We start from the raw sequence: 20,746 nt of genomic DNA on the forward strand, positions 1-20,746 counted from the left end.
TTCATGGTCACTGATACGACGAGTGAACTCTTATTGATTCTTGGCCGCTGTGGGAAGGTCCACTGTTTATGTTATTGTTATGAACCATGATATCTCTTTTACACATACACATGCTCACTCACACACACACACACACACTGACACACAAATTCCTTGTGTCCCAGAGGAGTGTATGTCTGAAGTGTTCTGAGCGCTGGCAGTCAGTGAGGAAGCAACCCTGTTCCTCCTCCCTGGCTGCTTCCTAGTATTGTTGTTACATCCATCTCTTAAATGTCCTCGTGAGCATGAATGTGTGTGATCTTGGATGTGTAAACTGGACTATTTTCGGTGCAGTTTCGGGATTGATAGCCTACTGAAGTCTTGAGACAGACGGACAGAAAATAATGACGGAATTGGTTGTATGGATGTTTCTAAGTTTCTCTTTAGTAGCAAGGGCGGAAGTAGCAACATTTCTTATAGAACAAAGTGTTATGACTTTGACCGCCGAGACTATGGTTCTCTATCTGTCTCCTACCAGCAGTCAACATTGATCTTTTCAAAACCTTACAATTAGTAATAAAAGTCACAGTGAAGTCATCTCAGTCTGCGGTGGTTAGGTTTGATTATCACTTAAGTTGTGACTGCGACCAATCAGCACCTGATCACTAACATTGGCTGTGCATTAGGAGTTTTGTTCACTAATAATACATTTAATACAAGTCATTTTGGTATGATGCTTAAAACATAATAAATTGTTATATCTCTCATACTGGAATAAGGTTGAATGGACTACTTGAAATCACACTGAGACTTCAGCTCAGATCAGGATTCAGGTGAATACTTAGTATGGATCACGTAATTCTTCAGGCTCCATGTCAGACTAATCTCACCAAACAACTCAATCATAATCACATAAAATATTGTGCAGAACTGCTGAGTTTTATTGTCATAAATGTGCCAAATGTTTTTTTAAATAAACAATGAAGCTGCTTCAGCAAATGTTTAAAATGTTTTTTTTCTAACCTCTAAAAGCATTGGTAATTTGTATTAAAGACAGCTCATCATTCTGGACAATATTAAACTGTGGTGCCCAATAAACTATTAGACTGCTGTTGGAGGTTTTTCCATCAGGCAAAGCCCCCCTCCCCCCATCTAACTGAAATCTGAGGGCCTGAACCAGGTGGCCTGAGGCATATTTCAACCACATGATATACTGTACAGCAGAGTGTAAGTGCATCTGTCTCGACAAGCAATATCCTAAAGCAGAAACAAGTATGAAGGGCATGTATTGTTGTGTATTTTTACTTACACGAAATAATAAAAGGGGTTTTCAGACTAGCTAACCACAGATGTCTCTAGTAATACATTTTCAAGTGTAAATATAATGTGAGTCTTTTTATACTTTCAACTTGTTTAGGTTTGAGTTGATTCCCTAACGTTTACCCTCGAGGATTTTTTTTCTGTTTGGGGCAGCAATCTTCCAGATTCTGCAACGTTTCCAATGTCCTGACAGAGGGTGTTCTCTTACTCTGTTGTGTTTACAGGCTGGAGTCTGAAATCGGTACACTTGAAAGTGAAGAGTCTCAGATCTCAGCCAAAGAGCAGGTTCTCCGAGAACGTCTGAAAGAGACGGAGCGCTCCATAGAAGACCTGCAGAAGGTACAAGAACATGAACGACTTTGAAAGCTTCTAACTGCTGGCTTTGAAAGAAACACGCTAAGGTTCAAATCATTCAGCTCCAACTAGTCGGTACTGACATTACTGTTGTGTAGTAGCTAGGCCACCCCCTGCAGGGGGTGTTCAGTTCTTACAATCTGTTATCAGTTTCTTCTTTCATTACACTATAATTACCTCAGTAAACAAAAAACTGTGAAAATGTCATATAGCTCTCTTGCCTCTAATCAAAAACACACACAAGCGTGCTAGATATAAATGACAAAACAGAACTGTTAAGTTTTAATTGCACTGTAAAACCTTAATTAAAAATAAACATGGCAGTCATGTTGCTGCAGATGCTGAATGTTGAGGGGAGTAGCACCAAGGCAGGGTTAGGGTTATAATAACATTTACTTTTTAACATAACTGGTTATTTTTAAAGCAGTGACAGGAGACTGAATGTAAATACTACTAAAGAAGCATCGTTCCCCAAATCAGTGAGAAAAACATTAGATGGTGGTGGTAAATGTGAAAAGACAGAAAGGGATTGTGGTCCTCCAATGCTTTCCACTGAGCAAAGCTCTGAAATATTATCTCATTTTTAAATATGTCATCATATGTAGTACTCATACTTCTAAATAATATATCTTGTGATAGAAAGCCTTTTAATCATTATTATTTTTCATAAATTCCAAAAAAGATCACTCCACTAAGGCTCATATGGATTTTCTCCTGTCTCTCTTTCAGAGTCTGATGACCCAGGATGGAGGTATGAGCAATGACACACACACACACACACACACACACACACACACACACACACACTAAAAACGCACACCTCACTGGGATGGTGTCCACCCCTGAGTTATTGTTGTTTCCTAGCAATGGGGTCCCTCTCTCTATTTGTGTGTGTGTGTGCGTGTGTGTGTGTGTGTGTGTGTATGTGTGTGTGTGTGTGTGTGTGTGTGTGGATAATAGTCTCGCTGAGGCAGGAGAGATGCAGGCCAGAGCACGCTCCTGAACCCCCAAACACACACTAAGCCATACCCAACAAATACACCCATAGACATATATGTGCCTGCACACAAACACACACATGCACCTAAAACGCACACACATACACACACAAACCTCGGCTTAGGGAGACTATTGAAGCTAACACACACACAAGGCCATGACTCTGCAGCCTGCAGTCGTTGGCTTTATCCCCCTCTATTCACCAACAAGCCCTGTAAGCCCCTAAAGCTTTGTTCCTGACATCACACGCACACAAACACACACACAAAGCAGTAACAAATACACAAACACACACACATACACACACACACACACACACACACACACGCATACTTCTGCTGCATAAGCATTGAACCTCAGGGGTGCTAGAGTTGCCGTGGACACAGAAACAGAGATGAGGAGAGTTAGGTGGTGTGTGTGTTTTTGTATGTATGTGTGTGTGGAACAGGGGCGGGCAGGGTCACTCGGGGGTGTGGTTAGTTTCTCTGTTGGGGGGCTGGGCTGTGTGTGTGTTTTTGTGTGTGTGTGTGCGTGTGTGTGTGTGTGTGTGTGTGTGTGTGTGTTTGTCAGAGTGTGGGTGTGGTTACACATCACTGAGATGTGTGTGCATGTGTGTGTATCAGCATGTAGCTGATGTTAGAGAGTGTGTGTGTGTGTGTGTGGCTGTGTGTTTGTGTGTGTGTGTGTGTGTGTGTGTGTGTGTGTGTGTGGCTGTGTGTGTGTGTATGTGTGTGTGTGTGTGTGTGTGTGTTTGTGTGTGTGGCTGTGTGTGGCTGTATGTGGCTGTGTGTGTGTGTGTGTGTGTATGTGTATGTGTGTGTGTGTGTGTGTGTGTGTGTGTGTGTGTGTGTGCGTGTGACTCTCCCACTTGGCCTCTAACGTCCCTCTGACCATGTGTCATTTCCCCTCCTGTGCTCCTGCTCACTAGATGCCACCTGCTGCATGTCGGCCCCCCTCTCGGACTGCACGGATCCCGATCCCGACCACCTCGTCCTGGCCACGCAGCCCCAGACCAGCCCACCTGCCTCTGGAGAGCACGCCATACCAAGACCTGGTAAGACAGAGGGAGGAGAGGAGGGTGAGGGACGGGAGAGAAGAGAGAGAGGGAGGGAGGGAGGAAGGGAGGACGGGAATGTTTTGGGCTGCCGCCAAGTTGGATTATAACCACGACAAACTCACGTGCACATCGAGAGCGGATAGGCACAGATGCGCACACGTTTGCACAAAGTTTGGTAAAATCTCATGTGAACTTCAAAAGTTACATCAAAGCTTTCATGTCTAATAAAACATATGAATGACATATGCTTAAAGATGACAATTTACAGCCCAGAATTCAAATTCATTGTTTTTATTAAGAAACAATGTAGATTAATTGTAATTTACTGTAATTAGTATCAATAGGCATTAGGCATTAGTATCAGCTTCAATTTAGATATCAAGTCGATTCTTGTGTCAACATGACTTTTAGTCTCCATGATAGAATTACTATGTTTTGGTTTTTATTTTAGACTAGTTTTACTATCATAACACTGCTATGCTGTAATAAAAAATTAATTTTAGTTTTGGTATTAATGGGTTTAGGATTAGTTATACTGTTACTCCAGATGTTTGTGTTAGTTTCAGTTAGAGTTCGTTGAAAGAAAAAGCTAAACGTTATGATAGTGAACGGCTTGTGTTTAGTTTATTATCTTTGTTTCTTTGTATTTGGTTCTGCTGACTTTGCACTGGGGGATAGCTCTACAAAATAAAAGCTCAGCTTTTGTGTCAGTTCCATTTAATAAAACAGTTGTGCTTATGATTGATGTGCAGTAAGTTAATGATTTCACATCAAAAGACAAGTGTATGAACAAAACAAAACATCACCTTTCAGTTAGAATAAAATGATCACACTTTCACAGATTGGTGGTTTATTGAACCTTAGGAAACATCAACATGTTTTCAAAACTGCTTGTTTAGTAGTATAAGTGTTTCAGTGTAATCCTAAGTGACCTAGAAGCACTACAGTTGACTTGAAGTACCATCTATACACATCCTAAGTAAGTTTACATTATGGTGCTTTAAGTTAAAAGTTATAAGTATTCCTAAAGATCATTTTCTGTTGTGCTAAATTGTCAGAGAACAGTGTCCACGTCCTCACGCTTCACTCCCTCCACCTTTTCTTCCCAACACCCCCCACCCTCTCCACTGAACCCTCCCTAACCCTTCACTCGTCCTTTAAACCTTTCTCCCTTCTGCATCACCCCCCCCCCCCTCTTCTCCCATTCACCCCACCCCCCCACCACCCCTCCTAACAGCCATGTTTGCCATGGAGATCAACGTGCAGCATGACCCACAGACCGGCGAGCAGCGCATCCTGTCAGCCAACCGTGTGAGCCCGCTGGATGCAGCGTCACGTGGCATCAAAGTCTATGATGATGGCAGAAAGGTGGTCTACGAGGTCACTTCCTCTGGGGGTGTGTCCACTACCACTGTGGAGAATGGTTGGAGCTCTGCGCAGGTTGACCAGCTTATCCAGCGCGCTGCCAGACCTGCTGTGCGAGGAGGAGATGGCGGGAGGGGTCAGGTGACGGTGACCCCAGCTACCCCAGCTACCCCAGCTACCCCAGCTACCCCAGCTGCCCCACAGGCTTACGTTTCCCCAGCAGATGTTGATGATCTGTCCCCACCCTCCTGCGCCCCGCCATCCATCCCCTCCAGCCCGCCAGCCCAGGTCACCCTCCAGAGGGAAACCCGGCTGGGCATGATGCCCCCCTCTGCTCCTGTCACAACTCAGCCCGTCTCCTCAGCCCACCCAGGCAACGAGCTCACCTCCCCACCTCAAGCCAGTGCAGAGCACCCAGTCACCATGGTGTTCCTTGGCTACCAAGACGTTGAGGACATGAGCGAGAGCAGGCGACTGCTAGGCTTTGACGGCGCCGTGAAGGCCGAGGTGGTTCTGATCGACGAAGACGACGAGAAATCGCTGAGGGAGAAGACAGTCACTGACCTATCTGTCATCGACGGCACGGCGGCTGACCTCGTGTCGGGGCGGCCGGCCACATCTGAGGCCGTCAGCACGGAACTGTCATCTGACGGCCGTGAGCCTGACAGCGCCTCCTCGCCCCCCACGAATCCTGACGCCAACACGGCCCCCCCACCCGGCCTCACCCCCGCCACAGGTACAGACAAGAGGAAACGCTGCGAGTGCTGCATCCTCATGTGACTGAATCTTCTTCCTCTTCTACCCTTTTATTATTACCCACAACACCCCTCTCTTCTCCTCTGTCTCTGGATGGTTACTAACAGAAGCCCTGCCTTCCTCCTCCTCCTCTGGACGCTGATCGGCTGGCACACACATGCACACTCACACACGCTCTTGTCTGACCTTTGACTTTTTACTCAGTTCCATGATCACCTCTACATCTCTTCTCTTTCGTTACACACTGTGTCAACATGGGAGGCTCTGCCTTCCCGCCTCCCTTCTCCTGCAACAGCACAGTATATTTCACAAATTCAAATCACGATGCAGGAATTAAGCTGTTGTCGTGCTGCTATATTTATGGTGAAATCAGACAGATGGAGGAAATTGATGTTTCTTGTCAAGCAGCTTAAACCAGGTTATATATATATATATATATATATATAGACCTCCTCTCAGTGAGACTCAGTAAGACTTTACGGACAATCAGTCACATTGCCATGCTGTCAAACCGAACAGTGCGTTTGGCTCTAAGGACAATCAACCAGATCACCACCTTTAATAAGCCAGTTTATAAAACATTCAAAAAGACACAGTCTCAGTTATTTTTTTATTTTTTCTATTCAGTCACTTCCAACTTCCTTTTCTCTCAACCCAATGCTCAACCAACCCCCGACCCCCCCTTTTGTCTCCAAACATACATATATACACTCCACACACCCAACCTATGAACTCAAACAACCCACATACCCCCCCCCCCCTTCCTTATACAGACTCTCTCTGACCAGGGCGGAGAGGAGGGGACTTGTTGCCTTGGTTTCTTTATGTGCCTCTTCATTCTTCCACATCTTAACAAAAGATAGAAATAATTAGAAGTTTCTATTAGACTTTTATTTCAGTTTGCTGTTGTTATCTGAACATTTTCCTCTCTTTTCTTTTGAAACTTCAAAGGCCATTGAATTGTTGGGATGCCTGTTTCCGTGGGAAACTGAGGTTTTTGACACTGTAGTTTGTAGTAACAGGACTCTCTCACTCTTTCCCTCATCTCTCTCTCTCTCTCTCTCTCTCTCCCTCTCTCTGATGTTTTCTCCATTAACTCCAGCTATTCCACTACTGAGGTCATTTCCTCCTATTCTAGCACTTCCTATCTCAGCAGCCAATAAGAAGCCGTGGAACACCTTTTGGCAGCCAGTAGGATCTATACAGCCAACTTTTCCAATGTGTCTGAAGTCTATAGAGCACAGGAAGCTAACGGCAGCTTAATGAGTACACTCTGGCAGTGAGGGAACACGCATATCCACCTATGAAAACAAACATGGGTTATACACTAACAGCCTGAGCACAAAGATGTGAATAATGTCTATTAACGAGCACTAGCAGATTACTAAATTGCAACTATGACAGCTGCGCTCAAATGAGCTTTTAGACAAAGATTCTGTGCAATTCATGTTCATCTTTCTGTCCATTAAATTCACTTCACTGCTGCAGAAGCCCACCAGAGATCCATTGTGCTCTTTACAATTCAAAGAGACTGAAAACACTGCCAGCTCTTGCTATAGTCACCAGCCAGGCCCTCGTTTACAAGGGTGCTACAAATAATGTGGCCTGGGTGTCATTATAACATCACATATATAACACTGTAGGTCATTTTCAAGGCTGGTTTTCAGAAAAAAAAAAAAAAGCTCTCCAAAGCAATAATCATCCTCATTCTGTGAAATGATAGTGGATGCTCTGGTGTCTTTTGATGTTACATGGAACAGAGAGGATGGCGATGCTCAGTGTGCATCTGTTTGAATTGATTTTTTGAGAGAGTTAGTGACTACACTTTGCCATTGTACGCTACAGAGAGATACCTGTTGTCAGAGTGAGATCAATAAAGTTACAATTGGGCCAGATATGTGGTTGAAGAAGACATTTGCACACTTACGAAGAGGTTAGAGAGGCTCTTCAGATCCAAATAATGTGACTTAGGGGCGTGTTGTGGCTCAGGTGTATCAAGTGGCCGTGATGTCCTTGGTTTATTTGGTCTTAATATGATTTATTCACATCATGACAGAAAAAAAATCGAATAAGCAACAGTGAACACTTCAATAACTTAATACAATGAGCATACACTGACCTGAAGAGCCTCAACAACCTTTTTTTCAGAGTGCAGTCTCTTTTCCTTTTTTTTTTTCTCCTCAGTTATTTGTTTGACTGCTTCACTGGCTTTGGCCCTCGACTAAAGAACATAACATCTTTTAACACAACGTCTATATTGTGTACTAACTCTGGTATTAGTCATAAAAAGAATGAAAGACGGAAACAATAATCCTTGGCAACAAATAGCGTATTTCCAGCAATGAAAGGTTACTTCCTTACATGGCTCTGCGCACAGCTGTACAATCCCACCTCTAAACTTTCCTGAAAGTGCAGAACTGTAGGTCGGCCCTTCAGACGTACAAGCTTTAGTGTGATCGGCCACTGCTGCTGTCAGTCAGTCCACCCGGCTGTGTGATTGGCCACCACCAGACCCACCCGGGGTCTGATTTCCTGTGTAGATAAAGAATGTAAATATAGTCTATATTCTATTTAGTGATGATTTTATTTTCCACATCTATATAGAGATCTAGAGATAATGCTGATTATTCTGGGTACTAGACATTGTTCTGATGTCCTGCAATGCCATATTACGACTGTATGAGTGCACAAATGAGAGCTTTGTATAGTTTCGTTCTCTTCACTGCTTTGCTGTGTGTAATCTCATGATTAACCCTCAACCCCCCACCACCCACCCCACCTAACCCCACGACCCTCACCAATTTCCCTGAACTCTTGGCGACTACTCCCATTCCCAAACATGTTAGGTTCGACCTTAGGGTATCTGAGGATCTCAAAACATTATGCAGAGACAGCATCTTATTTAACTATGCTGATGGATTTGCACAAGAGCCCAGTAACTACAAATCATGTTCATTTTACACTTTTGCTGACTGTTTTCCTGTCGCATATCCCCAGGCAGCCGTTGCTGTCCATTCAATTAAGTAAAGTGTTAAACTCCACTTGACTTGGCTGACATTCACCTGAAAAATAACCAATGTCCTTTTTCGCAACGGCCATGTTTGCGCATAGTCTGTTCTCATCGTTCGATTTCACTGCTACAAATCTCATGAAAAGAAAAACAACCAAGATGGTCCCTCTAAGCAGTGTTACACACTTATTTCCCCTTGTTTAGTTTATCTGCAGCAAACAGACTGCAAGCTCCATGTCAGGCCGGGGACAATTAATAATGTTGACCTGTTACCTGTTACCCAGATTAGCCAACAACATATTTATTGCATGACTGTTTGACTATGCAGAGAAGTGTATTCTGGGAAGTGTAGTGTTAGTTTTCCCCCCCACGGTGTGACGCACACAGATGATGTGCAATGAGCAAGGAAGCACTTAGTGTATGTACTTACAAAAGGAAACACAGTTACAATCTCAAAAAAAAAAAAAAAACTGATAAAAAAGGAGAAAAGAGTAAGGCTGAGTTCAAGTTAATGGAGCCTGACCAAGCCAGTTTGCCTGTTTGGATTTGTGTGTGTGTGTGTGTGTGTGTGTGTGTGTGTGTGTGTGTGTGTGTGTGTGTGTGTGTGTGTGCGTGCGTGTGTGTGTGCATGTGTGTGTGTGTGCGTGCGTGTGGGTGTGCGCGTGTGCGAGTGGGTGCGTGATTTTGATGTAATGCAAGGAGCTGTAGGAGAACAACAGACTTGTTGAGTTTACCAGCCCCACTGCCACGTCTGCAGTACTCCTCTGACTATGTAGGGGTCTCTCTTTTTCTCTTTGTCTGCCTGCCCTCATGGTTGTATGGACTGTTAAAACAAAAAGGAGCCATTTTCTATTGTTCACACCTCTCTCTCTCTCTCTCTCTCTTCTTTCTTTATGGTTATGACACCTCACTCTGTCACATTCTCTCTCTCTCTCTCTCTCTCTCTCTCTCTCTCTCTCTTCCCCTCTCTCTCTCGCTCTCTGATGTCTGTATCTTCTCTCTATCTTTGGTCAATAAAGCTGAGTTTCTCCAGTGCCCCCCTGCCGTCTCTTGCTTGTTGTTCTTTCCATCTGTCTCTAACATTCACTTTTTCACTGGCTGCTGACAAAGAGATCACAAGCTCATCCTTACTGCATCCCTATCCCTATCTGTTATACTACCCACTGCCACTAACAAGCACACACACATCAAATCAGTTACCACACGCACGGTTTACACTTAAACTTAGGTGAGCGTTTTCAGCAGTCACCTAAGAGTTGTTTGTCCAGGTTTTTCATGCAACTTTGTTGAAAGGATGTAAGGGTGAAGATAGGCTCAGCGCAATACTTTGTAGACCAATTAAACTGTTAATTAGGGCAGGTTTTACATTCATGCTATGCCCTCATAGGTTCACTTGCTTAGTTTCAAACCCAAAAAGAGCAATGAACGACAAATCTGGTCAGTTAAAGTCATCAGTCATTTTGAATGTGAAAAAGAGGCGTTTTATTGCACAAACAAAGTGGAGCAAGACTAAAACCCCAGTCACAGTGAGTTAAAAATCAGAGCCATGTTTGCACAATTACTGCTTTGATTCACTAAGACCTTCCTTGTTGAGAGTATCTTAATATGTAGACAGTATTAGATTCCTAATATTTACCAGATGTATATAGCACATAATGTAATACAAAAACAGCTAAATAAAACATTAATGAAGTGCAAAAAACTGGCATAAGAAATGCAAAGAAGTATTGTATTTTTCTTTATTATTGTAAAAAATTCAAATTATGAATTTAGATATATATAAATATGGTTGTATGGTCGATCTGGTAACAAATGAGGTGCTCTCACACAAGGATGAGAATGAGATTAAAGTCTTGAAAACAAACCTCAGGTTCATCTCTCAAAATGGGTGAACTGCCACACGGTATCAGTATTAAACACATGAATAAAGGGTGGCTGGATGCAGTGCAAAGTATGCTCGTGAAAATATCGCTCTAATATTACCGCTACATTCCTGTAGGGACTCGTACTGTGTCTGCGGCATCTTATGAATTTACACAATGCAAAAGATATTGAGTATGTATGACCATAGCAAGGTAAAGGCTGTAAATAATTAAGAAGATATATAGCAGAGGAAGGGGAAGGTAGGGGGGTGGCTGGTGTTGAAGGAAAGAAAGTATGAAGAAAAGGTAGATAAATAGTATCTACAGTAGATGAATATAGTTGGATCAATCTAGACACTCCCATGCCCCTGTTTTGCAGGAGCCCTGGGGCGCCCCCTTGGTACCAATAGCAGGTACTGCGGGAAAATCATGCAACCGTTCACCTACAGCAGGGGTCCCCAAACTTTTTCCTGTGAGGGCCACATAACTTTTCCCTTCTCTGATGGGGGGCCGGGTTCAGTTTGTAACAGAAAAAGTGTGACAATCGCAGGGGTGCCTAAACGTAAAAATGTATTGTTTTCCAGAAAGCCACACATAACCAAATAACCCTTTCCGGGTTCTTCACAGAAAAAAAAGTCAGGAAATAAATAATAACACTATTAATGAAATAAATAATAATAGTTCAGGGGGCCGGGCCAAATGTGGGGGCGGGCCGTATCCGGCCCGCGGGCCTTAGTTTGGGGACCACTGACCTACAGTGTCACTGCATGCTCAGTCTTCTGACTTTACTGACACCACTGATAACTTCACAGGTGAGAACAGAGAGGACAAAAAAGAATTGTTGAGGTGGAGAAAAACCACACTGAGGCACTAACCATCCGTGTAACACTCCCATACATTTAAAAGCACACTGCATGAACATGGAAGTGGTCCCAGTTCTGTTCATGGACACTTCAGGAGCAGCACCCACGTGATAAGCAGTGTAAACACAATACACTAGCTTGTATGACTGGTACGGCACAATATCAAAGTATCCATCTTAACGGGAAAAAAAGGAGTCATAGAGATTCCTTTTGAATGTAGCTGTTGTGCCATGTCATCTTTCCTTTGATATCTTAAATGACAAACTGGTTGTTTTTGTTCCCCTATAAACTCATGATGTGAGCAGTGCAGCCACACCAACATGACGCACATTACCCCAGAAGACATAACACAGGGTGATAAATGATTATATTAGTGATGTCATGACAATGAGAACAGGACTAGCATTTAGGCCACACATACACGCACACACACACACACACACACACACACACACACACACTCATACACAGGATGGGCGTGTTTTCTGTGTTAATAACCACTGATTGATTTAGTTCTAGAAAATAATGGCCTGTTGTCTTTAGCAGAAACCATGACTGAAGATAATTATTACACATTCTCACGCATGCATACACACACACACACACAAATACACACACATATGACAGGATGGTAATATGTCATCAAGAGTCACTATGAGCGTGCATCACAGCATATATGGGCTTCCTGTACAGTCTCATCTATACTCATGTAGTTCAATAAAGGTACAATAGAATCAGAGTACAATAATAAAATGACGTCACAGCCGAGAAAGATTAAACATGACTTTGTGGTTTCTTCCTGTAAGTCAAACTTTACTTCAAAAAGCTGCAGGACATAAACAGTTAAAGCAGAAATTAAGAAACAGACATATTTTTTGAGGTAGCTTAAGAAGATACTTAAATAATCAGCTTAATTATTAGATAATAATAATAAGAAGAAGAAAAAACATTACTGTTTCAATAGGGTCCTCGCACCCTTTGGTGCTCGAGCCCTAATTATAATAATTTTAGTTATATAGCACTTTTCAAAACAACTGTTTGACAGTGATCCTGAATTTCGACATAAACTGTGCAATAAGAGAGAATAGGTTTAATTCACTACTACCACTGCTAATGCTACTAATACTATTGCTACTATTACAGCTACTACTAATACCAATCCTATTTCTAATACTGTCACTAGTATTCCTACTACCAGAGCTGGAAGAACAATTCAGATTCTTTAAAAACACAATATAAAAATACCACCTAAGAGTACCTAGCATAAGAAAAAGCAATTATTATGCAGGAAGGCCTGTTTTAGAGTGATATATATTATATAGGATTATTGGATCATTGTTACTCGTGCATTAATGTGTGAGCAGCATTCTACTGCTGGGTAGTTTCATCTGTAATATTTTATAAAGTGGTCATTTGTTTGTATTTAATATCAGCAAAGTACCTCAGAACTACAGTTAAATGTAAAAAGTAATAACATAATAGACTTGAAGTATAAAGTAGCATAAAATGGAAAGAGCCTAAGATGTTGCTGCTGCTACTTCGTCCTCAGCTTCTATTTCTACAGGTGCTGCTGCCATTCTACTGCGACTGATACAACAATAGCAGCATAGTGGTAGAGATATACAACAGTAATGACATTAGTATTAGCACTAGCAGTAGCAATAGTAAAGTACTACTGGTAGTGCTAGTCACAGCAGTAGTAGTTACAGTAGAAATCTGTTCTGACAGATTCATGTTCACATTTTTCTGTCCTGACATCAGTGTTGTGACTTCAGCTGCAGTGAGTGTGAGTGTCAGGAGGTTGAGGATAATGAAATACGAAATCAGATGAACTTGACTCCTCAAAGTAGAACTGGGTCAGTGGATCAGCTAAGAATAAGTCAAAAAAAGATAAAAATACAGCCAGAGTGCTGTGTCAAGCACATACAAATGCTCTTCTTAGATTAAAGAGAATTCTCACTGTGATGGAAATTGAATAACAGATTTACGGATTGAAAATCCACCACTAAAGCGTATGTGCAGTTTGTGCAAATAAGGATCATAAGCTTAATCTATCATATGTACAGGTCGTATTTACAGGTCGAATGCATGCTTGCGTCATTAGCTTTTCACAGTGTCAGATTTGCATATGGAAGACAGATGGATTTTCATGTTTTCTCTTCATTTTAAGGATCACATATTCCATCTGTTGGGGTCTATAAACTTCTCAAAACCAGATAACAAGCCATAGAAACACAATATTACATGCTCTTTACTTGACAACAATACATTACAATGTTCATAAACAAAGGCAGTGCAAGGTCCACCCACAGGTACAAATCAATATGAAAGATGATGATCAATAACAAAGATGACAGTGGTAACAATAACTCACATTTTGCTTTATCACAGGCTACAGCCAAACACCAGAGGTTACCGTGACAACCACAAATGGCTATCAAGCTCCCATTCCAACCAGACATCCTCACACTGCCATGGTGAGTATAGTGTATCTGTGTGACTGTGTTATATCTAGGGGTGCAATTACTTGTATCCAAAACTTTAAAGTCACGACTACGGACAGGGTAAGAGTTTCTACATGACATTCCTTAGTTCATGTACTCACATACTTCGGACATCAAACGAGTAAGGGACTACACCAGGGCATTCTCTGCCAGGAAAACTTTCATGATGCAGTTACAAGACGGGACTATCTGTTCACCTTTTAACGGGGATTACAAGCGACACTTTCTATTTTTTGAAAATGGAGCGTGTACTATACGTGTGTCTATTTGTGTATGTGTCAGGTCTGACCAATTTTTCTTTTACTTCAATTGGAAAAGTTGTTAAGCACAAATCATGGGAGGAACAAGACGACCACGCTCCTAAGTTAGGACTGGGAGTTCTTCTAATATGGATGTATGTTTGTGATAGCCTACATGTTTTTTGAGTACAGAACATTCAGGCTGATAATTTGAAAATGTGTTTATTCAGCTAGGCAAGGTGGGTAGAGGGAAAGTGGGCAAAGTCAGGAAACTAAATCCCCAAATAATTCCTGAAAATTCCTGAACATCACACATTGATGACATCCACATTAAAACACCTGAGGGTGGTTTTATCCTTGAGGTAGTAAAGAACTTAATTTGAAAATGTGTTTGCTTTAAGTGAGATAATAATTTTTTTTTTGTCCATCTGGAGTTCAGTTCACAATGAACTGTATGTGTTTCCATGTAGACTGTCTATGTTTGGAATGCTTTCAGTCGCATTGTTTCCTTTCTACAGCTGCATAGTTGTTCTGCCTTGTGTTGACGTGTACCACTACAGTGTTTCTTCAATATTTCTTATAGCCAATAAGAAATATTAAAGAAACATTGTAGAGGGACATAAATATATAGTGGGTAAATATACAGTGGGTACCTCTAAGTTATATTACTGTATATTTATGGCACTCAGTATATTTAATATGGCCTTACTGTACTCACATAGACTGTAACAAGTCTGTGGTACTAAATAGTACATTCATAGTGACCTTACTGTACTTTGGGATTGGCATTTAAATCTACTATGGTATCAATTTGATGCAGTATTGTATTCCTACAGGGAGTTATATCTGATCATTCAGTGTGGTGGGTTTCAACTTTATGATGACTGTGTTATTCCCATATAGTAGTTTTTCTATTTTTTATATACCCCCATTTTTTTATGAAATAGCCTGAAGTAATCCTTAAATTGTACTTAAGTACAGTACTTGGGAAAATGGAGCCTACCTTATCACCGCCGCCTATTCTGGAGTGTTCCGCTTTTGTTTCTCTGAAAACGCCACCTGAGCACATTTGAGAGCGGGGTGGGGAGGGGTGCTAGAGTTGGAGGTGCACAGACAGAGGGGTGGGGAGACAGAGAGGTGGGGTTCAGAACCCGGACCGGGGGGGGGCAGGTTGGCTGGGCTGCAGTCAGATTGTTTTGCAGCTGAATAAATGAATGAAAGGCAGTACGGAGGTAACCTGATCCGCGCGGGTCAGTCTCATTGTCCTTGGCTGCGGCTCGCTCTGGCGGCTCGCTCTCTGATTGTCTCTGGAACGGGACAGAAAGGACTCCCGGGACCTCGCGAGCCCTGCATTATTCAGCACGCGTGCCTAGAAAAAAAGAGAGAGAGATGGCGAGAGAGTGAGAGAGAGAGAGGGCAGAGGAAGAGGAGGAGAAAGAGGAGGAGGAGGAGGGAACCGCCGGTTGGAAAAGCTGGCGCGTAAAGGGAGCTCAATGTCATCCCAGTCAGAGGCTGCCGTCACCGTTATTACAACACGAGCATCCGCACCTCTCTCGTCCGTTTATTTCATTTAGCGTCCCACCGGCCTGTGGCTCAGCAGCTGCTGTTACCTTTTCGCCGTGCCCGTTGACGAAGAAGAAGAAGAAGAAGAAGAGAAAAGAAGAAGTGAAAGAAGTAGCAGTCAGCAGGTCGGTTACGCCTCTGCCGTTAGAAACTAATCCCGGTTATTAGCCGTTAAATAGTCGGTTGTAAGGAGCTCCCTGGGATTTGCTACGCATCTTTCTTCACAAAGGTAGACTGAATCAAAAAGCATTGATAAAAATATAACAGAAATGTATTTCAACTGAAGTTAACAGGAAAAAAAACTCATATTTTCGGTGAAAGTGTAGCCTACGTAGAGGGTGTGTGTGTGTGTGTGTCAGTCACAGTTGTGCTCCATTGGACTTTATTTGCATGCTAACTGTGCTATTAGTTAAGTGTGTGTGCGTGTTTCTCTCTTTGTGAATGTGTTCTGGCTAATACAAAACAGAGCCTGTAATTACACTGATTGGCTTTAAAGTGGGGAGGACACTGGATACTGCACCTTCCTGTCCCGAGAGAGAGAGAGGCGTCCAAAGGAGGTCAGTGGACCAGACTGCTGCAGTAGTCTCTACTCCTCTCTCTCTGCCTCTCTGTGCTCCTCCTCCTCCTCTGCATCACTTTAACCTAGATATAGGAATGACCTTAACCTGGTTTTCATCATCCTCATATTGAATAGCTTGGCAGAGCCTCAGAGACGGTCTTGTTGTTGCTCCTTCTTGCCACATTCCTCACTCAAATCATTATGATGCTGTTTAACTGGATTTTTTCACACTGATTTTGTCCACTCTAGTTAACCCTATTTTGGTTAACATAATGGCTCGTTATTTAGTAGCTATACATTTAAAATGTCTAGTAAGCTGTGGTAGCATTTCTTAGACTGACATACAGTTAACATACTGCTGCTCTTGTAAAAACCCTTCATAAAACCTCAACAAAGGTCAACACAGTTTCAGCCATGTTCCTGCCAATAGCCACTCATTGGTTGCACTATGGGTGCTAACTGTATATCTATATGAACTTTTTAAAAAAGGTGGCTAAAAGCGAAGGCAGTCACAAATGTGCTGGCGTGTCACAGAGTAGCAGCCGATCAAACCAAAGAGAGATCTGGCACACGTTCAGAACAAACCACCTGAAGCCAGACTTCATTTGTTTGCTCTAGATTTTCATGTGGTGCTGAATTTTTGATCTTTTTCTTTGCCTGTAGCTGTTGCCAGGCAACTTGATTTTTTTTTTTGATAGCAAAATTTAACATTGTTCATGTTCAACTCGGGATGGGCATTGCCATGCTGGAAGTAATCAGCTGCTTGGTGTTTTATTGTCCTCTTGCTACTGGATAAACACATCAGAAGTGCTTTTTTAAATTAAGACAAATTATCTTAATTAGAGGTTAAATGTGACTATCTTTAACATCAGTCCATTGTGACCACTTATCCTAAACATTCACATTCATAGTATTGAAATATTATGGTTAAATATCCTCATTGAAAATACTGTTTTTCGTTAAAAATGAATCTTAAAGCTGTTGTCAAAATAACCTTAGATTAAGAAGCTGCTGGGGAAAAAACTATTTGACTCAGTTTCAATCTTGCTCATTGATTTTACTTAACTGTAGACTTACTGACGTTTTGCTTGAGTGCAGCTGACCAGTCCTATACAGAAGAGGCAATGAAGACTCCAGAGATCAAGCATTTCTCTTTGAACAGTCTTGCAGTGTTCCTTTCCAGCTCGTCTTGGACAACTTTAATTTATTTTGCATCCATTTTACACTGCAGTGCCCATAAGGCAGGCAAACACAGCCACCTGGCAAGAGAAAGCAAAGAGCAAGAGGCGACATTAAATCAGTCTAAAAAAAGCAGCTTCAGATCAGTTTTCATCCACAGCTTTTCATTACAGAATGAGAAATTTGATAAGGATTTTTGGAGTATCCACTTGATGCAATAAACCTTATTAGGGAGAAAGAATCCACTGATGAGTTTCTAATTAGATTTGATCAATAAGATTTAAAACTTAGGGGTAAACAAAGTCATGATGGTGGTTTCAGTCTGTTTTTATGGCCCGCTCTCTATTTAGAAAAGCTCATCAGCCTTGTTCGCTGTTTTGTTTGGTCACCATTTGAAATTGCCAGCTGATTCTGGAAATAACGAAGCGAAGAAACAAACTGCCAATTCAGACAGACTGTTTGCCAATACCTCTGCTAGGCCCGGGGACAGAAAAATCACAGCCAGCTCTCTAATTTGATTGGATGGTCGATGACAGGAGGTACCTGCCACATACTGAATGTCCTATTGAGACGGTCAGCGCCTATTAGTGTAGCTCAAGGTTTCTACTGTGTGTGTGTGTGTCTCATAGAAGTACATTTTCCATTCCCATCCTCTCAGCAGCGTATAGTGTGAGAACATTGACAGGAACAACAAAGTTATCAATGATGTCTTCTTCCTATAAACCACTCCCTCTTCCCAGAAAGCACACACACACATATGCACACACAAAGCGTATAATCATAGGTTACATAACAGCTGTGTGGTTGATGATGCTAAAGCTTCAGCTGCGCCAAGAGTACACAGGAGGTGGAAATGAGAATGAGATACTGAAGGAGGGGCGGGATGAGAGAAACCGACGTGATGACAAGGGACTGTAGGAACAAGGAGAGATAAAGGGTGGTGCAGGTGTGTGTGTGTGTGTGTGTGTGTGTGTGTGTGGGTATGTTTTGGGGGTAGCTTGAGTAATGAATGTAAGGCGAGTGAGGAAAACGTGAGGGAGTAAGGGAGGGAAGGAGGAGGAGGATACTTGTAGGAAGTCTGTTCAGCCTCACACAACTCGAAGTGCTGTTGACATTAACCGGCCGATGGCCTTTCAATGGCTGATCTGTTGATGGGCCTCCACTGGCTGACTTCCAGGAAGAGAGTGATATTCCACCTTGTATTACTGGATGAAGTCCCAAACCGAACAGTCAAATCAGCGCTGTTCAGACCGACACTAATGTCATTGATACTCGGTTATGGTATCTTTTGAGTTGTATCACACTGTGGATGATATACAGTATGCCGTCACTAATGTGTGTGTTATCAGCTGACAGTGAGTGGATAACATGAATAGGAAAGAAAACATGTGGCTTGGGTGTTTGTTGTCTGTTGGAAATCATGTGAGTGCCCCTCGAGCCAGCTATTAGACTGAGCCTTGAAAATGATTTATTTAAACAAAGCTTCTTCATGTTTGTGCATGTCTGAAGTAGCTGGAATTTTAAGTATCTTTTTCTGGGGGGGTTGGGGGGTGACACTTTGTGGCTATTTTTGTTTTGCCCATGGGAGTGGATGACAGCCCAAAGAGATGAAGGGACACAGTGGTGTCTGTGTGTTTCTGGTTTATTTCTCGTAACTGCTTTGATCATACGGTGAAAAGAGGTCACCTTGACACAGTGAGAAAAAGAGCATATTTGAAAAGATGAAGGCACTTTTGCTTTTAATCTTAAGCCGTGACAAGTTTTGGGTCTGTCAAACTGAAACCAATCGTCATGTAATAAGAAAAAATAATTGCAGAATAATGGATTTCACTTCAGTTGCAAGTGCTGTGATTCAGTATCAGGATAGAGATGGCTTTGGCATAGGTTTGGTATTGGCTGATAATAAGACTGAACACCCATTTTGTTTCCACTTATTATTCAGTCTAATGTGTTTATGATGGCTGTTTTCTGTTTAGGAGTGGGAATTCAACCAATCAGGAGTCAATGATTTTTGTAGCAGCAATTATCTCAAGTCAGTCATGTCATTCAAAGAAATGTGCTAATATACTGTATAGTTTCCTCAGTCTCATCCACGCCAAGTTTTGTTTGCAATGGTACAGGAAGATGACTTCTTCATACTGAATCCTGACAAATTGGCTCAGTTGTTTCTGCAAGTGGAGATACGCCAAACCAAACTATCTGATAAAAATCTGAGATGTCGGCATCAATTCCGACATCTGGAGCCAAGCTTAGTTTGGTCTAGTTAAGGTCAAGATCAATGTCAGCTGACCTTCGTCTCCGCCCAGTCTATAATAATAATACGAAGAAACCAGAGAATTTACTGCCATATCACTTTGAAAATGACAAAGAAAGAAAAATGTTTGAATGAAGCACTTAACAAGGTCAATGAGTCATTTTTTTGTTACATTCCATCAGAGAAAAATATTTTGTCCACTGTTTTGGTATTTTCTGTTCCAGAGAGGAAGAGAACTGGAGGGATGCAGGAAATGCAACAATACAACCCAGTCATGTGATGGCCACCATTACACAGGCTCCGCCACCCACTATTGTCCATAACATCCACTGACTATTGTTGCACTGTGCAACAGAAGTCATTCATTTAACACAAAGCAAAGCACAAACCACCTGCTTGCACAAATACCGTGTTTACAACAAACGTGCACACATAGACAATAAAAATACAGGGAACAGGACATAATTTTTTTTTAAACTGCCTTTGAACAAAAATGTTCGAATTTTTTAAACAGTGTTGATTGGCTCATACGTCCCTGACAGGAGCAGAGATAGCCGAATTGCATTCATTTTTATCCATGCCAGAATTAGTAAACAAGAAACTTAAAGTCAGCAGGGGGGTTGACCTCTAATGTCAGGGCTTCATCTCACAGCACAGTGCTGTGTTTTGAGGGTGAAAAGCTGCAGAAGTCTCTTTATCACATTCCAGCTTCAGACAGGAATGTTAGTATGCCATTTGAGCTTTTAGGTGTTACAGAATGTGTGAGGGGGGCCTGGGGTCCCGTCGTCTGTGTGTTTACTTAATCTCGTGAGAGCTGAGCAGCGGACCCTCAAAGTCAGGGCGTTTTTAGGAAGTGATGTCACTTTTCTATTTTAGGGTTCAG

The 20,746-nt window shown here is 42.2% G+C and overlaps 1 protein-coding gene across 4 annotated transcripts in view; it reads left to right on the forward strand.

Annotated features, from left to right (window-relative positions):
* Nucleotides 1-20,746, forward strand: part of LOC130186224 (A-kinase anchor protein 2) — an 82,125-nt gene that overhangs the window by 38,734 nt on the left and 22,645 nt on the right. For 3 of the 4 annotated variants that reach the window (XM_056403115.1, XM_056403116.1, XM_056403117.1), the window contains exons 5-9: nucleotides 1,524-1,638; nucleotides 2,383-2,404; nucleotides 3,581-3,706; nucleotides 4,947-5,810; nucleotides 13,957-14,042. In XM_056403115.1, coding sequence (XP_056259090.1) covers nucleotides 1,524-1,638; nucleotides 2,383-2,404; nucleotides 3,581-3,706; nucleotides 4,947-5,810; nucleotides 13,957-14,042 — 1,213 coding nt within the window. The remainder of the gene's footprint in view (nucleotides 1-1,523; nucleotides 1,639-2,382; nucleotides 2,405-3,580; nucleotides 3,707-4,946; nucleotides 5,811-13,956; nucleotides 14,043-20,746) is intronic. The other variant, XM_056403118.1, reaches the window with a different exon arrangement.

The sequence above is a fragment of the Seriola aureovittata genome, chromosome 18 (genome assembly GCF_021018895.1).
Source record: "Seriola aureovittata isolate HTS-2021-v1 ecotype China chromosome 18, ASM2101889v1, whole genome shotgun sequence".
NCBI lineage: Eukaryota > Metazoa > Chordata > Actinopteri > Carangiformes > Carangidae > Seriola > Seriola aureovittata.